This window comes from Fukomys damarensis, unplaced genomic scaffold, assembly GCF_012274545.1.
Source record: "Fukomys damarensis isolate Sample0158 unplaced genomic scaffold, DMR_v1.0_HiC HiC_scaffold_36, whole genome shotgun sequence".
In the NCBI taxonomy this organism is placed as follows: Eukaryota; Metazoa; Chordata; class Mammalia; order Rodentia; family Bathyergidae; genus Fukomys; species Fukomys damarensis.
This window is the reverse complement of record NW_022900948.1, coordinates 48,372,998-48,383,416: the sequence shown is the minus strand read 5'-3', so window position 1 is coordinate 48,383,416 and position 10,419 is coordinate 48,372,998. Positions and strand designations below refer to the sequence as shown.

Here is a 10,419-nt window from a genome sequence, read left to right as displayed (position 1 = left end):
CCCTCCCTCTCTCCCTCTCCCCGCCCCCCGTCGTTCTTTTCCAGTCTTTGAGCTAGGTCTTGAGATGATCGATCTCCCTGACCAGCCCAGCTTACTCCTGCAGCACAACATGTGTGTAAGTGCATAAGGGTATGGATCAAACCCAGGGCCCCACGCCCGCCAGGCTGGCTCTTTCCACTGAGCTGCACCGTGACATACTCTGCACGTTGTCCTTATTGCGCAGGTGGAATCTTGTGCAGATGAGGACCCCAGGCTGGACCTGCGTGAAGATGTGCTGCACCTGGGGGGAGTGGAGACGGTGTTAAAACCCTCACGTTGGTCACAGGGTCACCCTTCGCTGCCAGTCCTGCTGCTTAGATCAGATGCATGCTGACTACAGGCTTGTTTTGTCTTCCTGTTGAGCCACTGCACTTATGAAATTCACCACTCCAACCCGACAGTATTGCTTCCCCTAATGCCCAAGTGGCCTGACATTAGCTTAGCTACCCAGCTCTCTCCGATAGAGCATTGTGCGGGTCATTTTTCCATCCTTTGTTTTCAACCTCTCCTTGTCCTTTTGCTTGTCTTCTGGTGAATCTCACTCCTGGCTGGAGCAATGCTCCTGCCTCAGCCTCCTGAGTGACTGGGACTGCTGATGTGAGCCACGGTGTGTGGCCAGGCTTTTGATTTTTTCCCACATTCTGTCGGTTTTCCCCTTTGCTGTGCAGAAGCTTCTCCGTTGGATAAGATCCCACTCAGTGGCTCTTGCTGTGACGTCTTGCACCACTGAGGTCTGCTCAGGGGTCCTTAGAGATCGGCTGGCTGGTCAGGGGCTGTTCCTGCTGTCTCCTCCACGGACCCACGTGTGCGTCTGTGTGCTGGTGTCACGCCGTTCACTCCCCGGCTTCTTGTGGGCTGAGCAGTTCGGGTGGTGTTTGGGGTTCCACGTCCCGGTGGCCGGGGTTCTCGTTCCCCCCACACTGGGGTCCCCTGCACGTGCATCCGGCTCACTGAGCCCCTCCCAGCCCCTTCTGTTCTGTTCCCTGTCATTTTTGATTCCGCTTTCTTTTTCTGCTTCCATCTGGATATTTTGTCTGAATTACTTTCCAGTTCCCAAATCTTCTCATTTGCTCCGTTAGTTTCTCCCCAAACCATTCTTTGGCGTCCATAATCACAGTCACTGTGATTTTCTTATTTCCGGGCTCTGGCCCTTCACATGGGTCCTGAGTCCGGTGTGGCTCTCTGTCTTGTTACCTGCGTTTCCCGCAATGCTCCGGGCATCCCTTTAAAGTCGGTATCTGTTAATTGTCCCATCTAATGTCATCTGGTAAATTGGTTTTTTATCATCTGGTCTGCAGGTCTGTATCTAATGTCTTTGTGTAAATTGGTTTTTTTGTTGTTTTTATCATTTGGGGTTGCTCTCTGGGGTTTCTGGCATTGTTGTATCGATTGCCAGGCATTGTTTGAGAACGTTTTATAAGTGCTAAGCATCAGTGCTCCACAGAACCTAGGAGCTGTTCCTTCAAAGTCAGCGGGGTGACTGGACGTGGTGGAGCTGGCCAGGAGTGATCTAATCCTGGCACTCTGGGAGGCTGAGGCAGGAGGATCACGTGTTTGAGGCCAGCCTGGGGCACTTGTGAGACTCTGTCTCAAAAGGAATAAAATAAAGCAAAATACAGAAGGGCTGGAGGTGTGGCTCAGCGCAGAGGCCACGGGTTCAGTCCCCGCTGCTGCAGTCAGGAAAAAGTCAGCAGAGCAAGCAACCCTTGGACAGCTCCGGGCTCTGCCCAGACCTGGTTTGTCCCTGAGTGGGGAGACCCCAGGTCCTGACTGATCGTTGTCTGCTTGGGAGTTGTTGTTCTCCATCTTACCTGCTGACATGCTCTGCACGTACCCCAGGGAAGCCTGCGTGTGATTGTGCGTACTGGCCTCCCCGGCCCTGTGGGGGTCTCGCCCTCCTGTCCTGGGCCCTCACGGAAGAAGATGTAGAGGCTGGCGTCTCAGGAGTGCAGTGTCTGTTTTTGCATGGCTGGTGGTGCTGAGCAACCCGCAGACAATATCAGAGTCACACAGGAGCAGAGCTTCCTTTCCCCCAGGTGTCGCAACCTGTGGCCTGGAAGTGCTCCCTGTTCCCGTTGCCTGTGCCGCGTGTGAGCCTCGGCCCTCCCTGTTCTTAGTGTCCCGGTGCGGCCAACTGTGCCCCATGGCTGCACAAGGAGGCGCCTCTGGCCTGGGGATGGGGCCACTGGCCACTTAATGGACAGGCCCAGGAAGTTCCAGGCAGGAAGGGACAGAGGCCAGCTTGAGCTGAGGGCAGTGGCCAGGTCGGAGCCCAGTGAGGGACCTTCCAGGCAGGAATAGGGGCCAGAGATGCTGGGGACACAGCAGCCGCAGCAGGGTGGGGCCCCTGCTGGACAGGTGTCCTGGGTCTGCAGGCTTAGCTCGTGCAGGTGGGTGTTAAGGAGCTGGCCCTCTTGTGGGAGCCATGGGGCTGGAGGACTGAACACTAGGGGCCTGGCTGCTGCGCTGCCTCGCGCCAGCCCTTGGGGCACTTGGTGGGATGGCACCCCCTGCTCCTGGTGGCAGGGACACCTCTGCTGACCCCAACGATCCCCAGCTGTAGGCTCTGCCTCTGCTGTGCTTCTGCCTGCCTGTGCTCCTTTGTGCCCGGCACCAGGTCCCACTGCGCCGAGGTGCATTTTCCCCATGGCTTGGCACCGCGGTAGGGCATGTCTCGCCCCTGTGGTGTGGCGTGGTCACTGTCGTGGTGTTTCTGTCCTCTGCCACACACAGCGGGCTGCATCTTCACAGCCGCATCTGTGCCTTCCTCCCCCTGTGCACCCCCTGCCCCTTTCCCAAGTGAGGACCCCGACATGGCCTGGGACCCTGAGCTGCAGTGACCTGGACAAGGCCAGTCCCTCCTGCGGGGGGGCCTGGGACCCAGACCATGGCCCGGACTGGGTGGAGAGGGGGTGGGCCAGAGGAAAGACTTTCCGAAGCCTTGGCCACATGGTGCCCATGTTACATGGGGTGCCTGACAGACAGGGCTGTGGCTGGAGCAAGCCATGGGTCGGTGGCAGGCGAGGGTGGCGGGGGCTGCACCTGGATCGTTGGTTGATGTGCATCTGTGCTGAACTGAGCTTGGGCCACCCTGGGACGGTTGGCCGGTCGCTGCTTGTGCCCCTCTCTGCCCTCCTTGCTGGCCACCCACACCACCCCAGACCTTGGCGGCCGCTGACCTGCTCCCTGCCCCTGACTCCTGTCTTCTTGAGACCCCAGTGTGTGACCGTGGGTTCGGTGTCTCACCCGGGCTCTGGCTGTGACCATCGCTCCTTCCTGTGCATGGCTGGGGACACATGGTGGGCCAGGCTGGGCGGCTTTGTGCCTGTGGGGGCTGCTTGCCTCCAAGCTTCCCGCGCCAATACCTAGCGCACAGTGGCGCTCAGGTGCCGGGCGTGCACAGACTCCGCCAGGACCCGCACAATTGCCTTCCTTTCAGCTGTGGCGGATGTCCCCGTCCCCGTCCCCACGCTCCGTGTCTGTCCCAGCCTGATGTGGGCGGGGCTTGAGTCTGGCCATCAGGTACCCGCAGGGCTTCTCCGAGCAGTGTCCGTCCCCCCTTCTCCAAGCGGTGAGGAGAGCACACTTTTTTCCCATCAGTACCAAAGATTGAGCCCTGGACCTTTGCCCTGAGCTGCATCTCCAGCTCTTTATTTTTTCATTTCCAGACAGAGTCTGGCTAAATTACTAAGTGTCCCGGGCTGGGCTCAAACTTGTGATCCTCCTTCAGCTTTACAGAGAGCTAGAACGACAGGTATGAGCCTCTGTGCCCACCTGTCAGTCATTTATTTCTTAGGGGTTTTGCTTGGGGGGTCACCTCTGAGCTTGTCACTTTCTCCTCAGAGTGAGTCTTTACACCTAGGTCCGTGACCCTGCCCACACCTCCTGAGCAGGTGTGTGGCCGCTTCCGGCTGTGCTCTCCTGTGGGTCTCGGTGACCCCTGGGCCTCGCTGTTGAGCCGCGTCCATCCACACGGTGCCTGTCGCAGTGGCTTCGTGGAAGCTTTCAGACCCGAGGGCTGTGGCCAGCGTCCTCCTGCTAAGCTGGGTTTATGTGTGGGGGTGGCAGGCTGTGCCATGGTGTGGGCATCCCCTTCCTCCTCCCGCAGCGAGGACCACATGTGGGCCTCCTGGCCAGCGGTGTCCCCGAGCTGTTCTCAGAGAGGATCCCCCACTCCTGAGCAGCCTCGCTGGGGACAGAATCAGACAGGCCGTGGTTCCAGCTGTCCCCCTCCACACCTGCAACACCCACTGTTCCTGTTGAGACCCCAGAGCCTGCTGTGTGCTAAGCACCCCTCCTACCACTGAACTGCACCCCAGTTTCTTTGCTTTTTAAATGTGTTTTTAATATCCAGGGCACAGAGTGACTGTTTGAACCATTTTTGGTTTGTGGCTCAGCGCCGTTCAGGGGGTTCACCCTGCCATGCTGCTGTCTCCACCCTCCCCAACCTCTCCCCGACTCTGTCCCCAATCCTAGCACCCCCTTTCTACTTCTGTCTATTTAGCTCGATGTCCCTCGGAATCCCCTGGAATAGAGTTCTATAGGATTTGCTCTCTGTGTCTGGCTGGTTTCTCTTGCCCAGCAGGACTGGGGATCTGGTGCCTGCTGGGCTGTTGGCCCCTGCAGGGTCTGCCGCCTAGGCTGGAGGCGCGGCCCGGAAGGCAGGACCCCTGGGGGTCCATCTTGTATCTGCAACCCTGTTCTTACTGTGTTTGCTTTGACCCCTGTGACCTCTGTACCCCGTGTCCCAGATGAGCTGTGGCCCCAGACTTCACAACGTTTGGGCCCAACACTCTTGTGGACTGTGGCTGTCCCCTCTCCGCACACAAAGCCTGTTGCCCGTCTGTAAGCTGCTGTCCTGGGAACTGAGCCTCATTGATGGGGCTGCAGCACAGTGGTCCTAGGGGGACAGGCGGTGGAGGGGCCTCAGTGTGATCGGAGGGTCACTTGTACCCTGAGGGGCCGCCCACCACCTGTGGGCAGGGGCCTGCTGGACTTGTACCCACCTCCAGTCGTTCTGTCCACCCCAGCTGCGTCCTGACCCCGGCAGCCCTGTGGGGAGCGCAGCCCCTGGCTCATGGGTGGGCAGGCGGGCCCATGAAGGGTGGGCTCGGAGTTCAGAGAGCCTCTCCGAGGAGAGGAGCGGCTGCATCCCTGCCTGGGGTATTTTTAGCTGCAGCACCCAGCACTCGGCAAGGCAGAAATAGATGCGTCTTTTTCGGGTTCTGGTGCTGACGGTCCCTGCTCTCGGGGAGCCAGGCTGGGCTTGGGGGGTGGATGTGCGGAGCGCAAACAACTTCTGCTGTTGGGAAAAACATCTCGCGCTGAGGTGGTTGTGGATGGGGGATTATTTCTGTTGGCGAATACTCTTTATGTAAATGCCATGGCACTGCGCTCGAATGTGTAATCACAGCAGGCCAGGGGGCGGGGGGCGTAATTATGTTTAAAATATTATCCCGATTGGATTGTTTTCCGTGTTCCCTGAGCCCGGTGGTTCCGGGCTCTGCCTGGGGAAGCGCCCCCAACCCTCCGCAGCTGCCACCTGCAGCCTCTGCTCTCACCTTGGCTGTCTGTTACGCGGAGCCTTCCTCCTCCCCGAAACCCAGCCGCAGCCTGAAGGTCATGGTTGCTTGTCGGAAGCTGCTGTCAAAGGCCACCCCAGGAGTGGCCAAGACCTTGCAGGGCGGAGGGGCCCAGGGGCAGGAACGGCACTGCAGACTCGGGTCTCAGGGCGGTGGCTTGCTGTGGCTGGGTGTGTGTAAGGTCACCTTGTGTCCAGTTGCTGGTCCTGGAGGGCTGGCTCCCACCCCTCTGTCTGACCCAGGTCCCCTGCCCCTGGGGAGCCCCTCCCACCACAGCAGCCCCCACTGAGCTGTCCAGTGACTGGACAAGGTGGAGCCCTGGTGCCGAGGGAGGGCCAGGCCTACCTGAGCCTGCTGGAGTCTGAGGTGCAGGACTTGCGGCTTCTGAGCATCAAGCATCAGATTCTGTAAGCCAGCTCTTCCTGGGGGCTTCTGATCCCAGACTCCCTGAGCAGGACCTGCACCTGGGAGACCCAAGGCCCTTCCCCGGCCTGGGACATGGGGCTCACAGGTACCGTCGTGACCTGAGGGTGTGTGAGGGTTGCACCCTCTAGCCTCCAGGTCAGGAGTGGCCATGGAGCAGAGTGTGGGGCTGCAGGCCCTGTGTGTCTGGGGGCACTGGGAGGCCTGCCGATCAGGGCGGGACCATGTGTTCCCCTCAGCCCTTAACACTGAGGGTGCCCTGCAGTCAGTCAAGCAGGAGAGGAGAGGAAGGCTGTGAGTGCTAGAGAAGATCCCAGCACTCCATGTTGGCTGTGGTGTCCTGCTGGGGACATGGCCAGGCCAGGCTGGTCAGGTGCCCAGGGCGGAGCCTGGCCGGGAGCTATGTGGAGCCGATGCCCCCTTCAGGGGGCGTGGGGATGTCCAGGGCCCCTCCGCAGATAGTGCAGAGCTGCGGGTGAGGCTCTGTCCCCGATCCAGTCCTATCCAGCCCAGTGTGTCAGGAACAGCAGGAGGCCAGGGCCACTCCACTTGCTGGGCTCTGCTGTTGACAAATATTTACAGAGTGGCTCCCTGCCAGGCTGGCCTGGTCCCAGCCTGTGTTTCCTGTTTGTTAGGGTCCCCAGCCCTTACCTGGGCTGGCCAGTCCTGCTGCTACCTCTCGAGAGAGCTGGTAATAGGTTTGGGGTAACAGTGCTGGGCCACCCTGCTCCCGCTGTGCTCCCTGGGCAGCTGCTGCTCCACTTGTCCCTGGGTCCCAGCCCTGTCTCCAGCTACCATGCCCCCGGCCAGGCTGACCTGCATCCTCTCCAGCTCCTGCCACCATCAGGCCAGGCACCTGGGCCAGGGTGGTCCCCTCACTGCCACCCCGTGACAGCACGAGGCCAGCTGGGGACATGGACAGGGTGAAGCAGGGAGGCTGTGGCGCTCTGACCGCCCAGACTGGCACAAGGTGTTCAAGGAGCGTGGCAGAGCTGGGTGCAATGATGCAGGCCGTGATCTCCACACTCTGGGAGGCTGAGGAAGGAGGGTCATAAGTTTGAGCTAAGTCACTGACTTGGACCGTATCTCAAAAAAATTTCTAAAAGGGCTGGGGATGTAGCTTGGTGTGAAGGCCCTGCGTTCAGTCCTCAGTCCTACAAAAATAAAGTGAAGACCTACCATGGACGAGCGCAACTCAGCCTGCCAGGCCACAGGTGCCCACCTAACAGGGTGGTTCTGTGCCACAGTGCAAGAGAAGCCAGAGCCCATGCCACTGGAGAGCCGCTCCTGCGTCCTCATCCGCCGTGACCTCGTGGCACTGCCCGCCAGCCTCATCAGCCAGATCGGCTACCGTTGCCACCCCAAGCTCTACTCTGAGGGGGACCCCGGCGAGAAGCTGGAGCTGGTGGCGGGTGAGTCCCCTCCCTGCGCACTGCGTGCAAATGTCCGCTCGCCCGTGTGTTCAGAGCCATGAACCGTGCACTTCTCACCAGTCAGCCAAGCAGAGGAGTATCTTAAATTTCCTCTTAGAAGAATGTGTCATTAAGGGGAGTTAGTCAGTTGAATTAATTTAGCATTTTAACTGAATCCCCTGAGCTGGCTCTGCTCCTGATTGGAGGGGACTGTGTTTGTGTGCGTTCAGTCCAGGTCGCAGATAGAGTGACAGGTGTCCCGGCCTCCCGCCCTGGTACCAGCGGCCGAAGTTCTTGTCTTTTCAGGGCTGGGCTTCAGACGACTTTGAAACTCATGTGGTACTGTCATTCCGTCCCTTGGTTTCTGGGGAAAGTCCCCCACATGGGCTGGGCGGGGTCCCTGGAGCAGCCATGTAAGCCTCAGCCGTTGGGGTCTTGCACGCCCTGGCAGTCTGGTGCCCACTGTCCCTTCTGCTGTGAGCCACAGCCGGCTGCTCACTCCCTGAGCCCCTGTTCCTGCTTGCCTGGGTGAATGGGGGTGCCAGGGGTCCCTTCCCATGTAGGCCTAGCCCCCACGCACAGGGGCAGCCTATGTTCAGGGCAAGGTTGGAGAGCTGTTCAGTGTGGGTAGCCAGGGCCCGACGCAGGGTCTTGGAGGCCCCTGGGCTCCTGGAAACTTGTGTGTGGGCCCTGTGCCTCCTTCAGGGTGCAGCGGCTTCATGATCATTGGCACTGCTGCCCCCTGGAGCAGGATCCCAGCAGCCAGGCCCCCTCAGCTGCGGTGACAGAGTTGACCAGAGTTGGCCCTCAGGCCTTCGGGCGAGGTCTCCCTAGGCCACAGCAGGTCCCTCAGAGAAAGGACACAGTCAGTCCTCACTCTCTCACAGATCCTAGACAACGCAGGCTGCACAGGCGCCAGGGCCCGGGGAACCTTCGAATTTCCACCCTGCTCTTTCCTGGGGCCACATCCACGTCCACAGAGGCCTCCCACTATTCCCAGCCGGGCCAGTCCCCTGTTGCTCTGCCCTTCGCCCACCCACATTCTGGTGATGTGCCCAGGGCAGGGGCAGGTCTCCACGGATTCAGTGATCCAGCATGGCCGCGATGTCACCTCTGCCTGGGCCTGGGGTCCCCTCTGCACACAGCCAGGGGAGGTCAGTGCTGGGCTGGGCCCCGGGCCTGCCCTCCATGACCCCTCACAACCGAGGCTCTATGGAACCTGGGAAGGGCCAGGACAGCCCCTTGGTGCTGTTCCTAGAGCGACCGAGGCCGGGTGGCCATGTCTTGCTGACAGGAGCTTGGGACACATGGGGGAGGATGGGGGCACCAGGGCAGCATGTGTAGTGACCGCCAGTCCATCGCAGCAGGACCCCATGGCCTCAGGAGGCTACAAGCAGAGGTTTCAGGGTGTCAGGCCCAGGGCCTCATGCTACACGTTTGCTGACTGCAGGCTCCGGGGTCTACATCACACGTGGCCAGCTCATGAACTGCCACCTCTGTGCAGGGGTGAAGCACAAGGTCTTGCTGCGGAGGCTCCTGGCCACCTTCTTCGACAGGTAGGTGGGGACAGAGCCACAAAGCAGATGGCTCCTCCTCAGCTCACACCCTCCTGGGGTCGGCGGGGTGGCTCCAGGGAACGACAGGACTCCTGAGACCTCCAGGCTAGAGGGCTGGCTTCCCTGGTGCTCCCCAAATATGGCACTCCCCTAAATAATACTGCAGAAGTCATGGGCCCCATCATGTGGCCGGGTCTGTGTCAACTCAGTTGCCAGGGACCCACCCAGGCTCCTGTCCGGACCCTTCAGGGGAGTTGCCTGCTCCCCGCGGTCCTGTGTCCCAGAACGAGGACGCAGTCTGAGGGAGGCCACTGGGCCTGCGGGGCCCTGGGTCACACAGCCCAGCAGTCTCACCCTGTGCCCTCTGTGCTCTGCCCTCTGCCAGGAACACGCTGGCCAACAGCTGCGGCACCGGCATCCGCTCGTCCACCAGCGACCCAAGCCGCAAGCCACTGGACAGCCGGGTCCTAAACGCTGTGAAACGTGAGTGGCCTGGATCCTGGGTTCAGGGGTCTCGGAAACCCCTGGGAGTTCAGTTTCAGGCTGGAGGAAGATAGGGTGGGGGGTCCCCAGGGCGGCCCCAGGAAAACAGTGGAAAAGAGCAGCGCCCAGCCGGGCTCAGGATGCTAACGTCCTTGGTAGGTTTCCAAGTGTGATGAATTCAGCTGGGAAACTATTTTAATATGTGAAATAGATCTAATTTTCCTTTTTGAACAAAACCCCTTATTTACATGTTGAGGTTATTTTGAGCCTCTGCCATCTGCTGGGCCGGCTCCTGCCTCCCGCTCTGGGTGGTGGCGGGTCCCGGTCCCTCTCCATGGACACTGCCTGTCCTTAGCCCCATGGCCCCGTGCAGGAAGAAGCTGCCACTCCCCACCCTCCCGGCCCGGGAGAGACTCCCCATAACACTGTCTTCTTTTCTTTTTTTCTTTTCTTTTTTTTGGTACGGGGGATTGAACTTGGGTCCTTGCGCTTGCAAGGCAGACCACCAAACCGCTGAGCTAAATCCCCAGCCCCTGAACTGTCTTATTTTCTTCCTTTAAAAAAGTCCCTGGTGGGGCCAGTCCCGTTTTGTAGCAGAGGGGCCGTGGCAGTTAGTAATTACAGGCGCACAGCACCGCCAGGCTGGGAAGGTGGGGGTGCTGGTGCTGGCTGACCTGCCCCGGCTGGGGGCCCAGACCCAGCCTTGGTGCCTGTACAGAAAGGAGGGTTTTCAACTGGTGGTGATGCCTGCTATCGCTCCCAAGACCTGGGACAAGCGGCCTCCTCTCCGTTGTCCCCTCAGGAGGCCCCTCTGGTCGCTCAGGGTCGGGGTGGGAGGCCCAGAGACCCCTGCAGGCCAGGGTGAGCGCCGGGACAAGCCGGAGCCAGATGGAGGCGGGACGGGCAGGGTCCCGGGGTCCCCCC

The 10,419-nt window shown here is 60.2% G+C and overlaps 1 protein-coding gene across 5 annotated transcripts in view; it reads left to right on the top strand.

Annotated features, from left to right (window-relative positions):
• Positions 1-9,931, top strand: part of Nacc2 (NACC family member 2) — a 33,259-nt gene extending 23,328 nt beyond the window's left edge. For 3 of the 5 annotated variants that reach the window (XM_010608886.3, XM_010608885.3, XM_010608884.3), the window contains exons 3-6: positions 7,292-7,456; positions 8,344-8,610; positions 8,907-9,012; positions 9,398-9,931. In XM_010608886.3, the coding sequence (XP_010607188.1) occupies positions 7,292-7,456; positions 8,344-8,610; positions 8,907-9,012; positions 9,398-9,569 (710 nt within the window). In that variant the 3' untranslated portion in view covers positions 9,570-9,931. Of the gene's footprint in view, positions 1-7,291; positions 7,457-7,686; positions 7,796-8,343; positions 8,611-8,906; positions 9,013-9,397 lie in introns of all 5 variants that reach the window. The other 2 variants (XM_010608887.3, XM_010608888.3) reach the window with 2 other exon arrangements.
• The last annotated feature ends 488 nt before the right edge of the window (positions 9,932-10,419 follow it).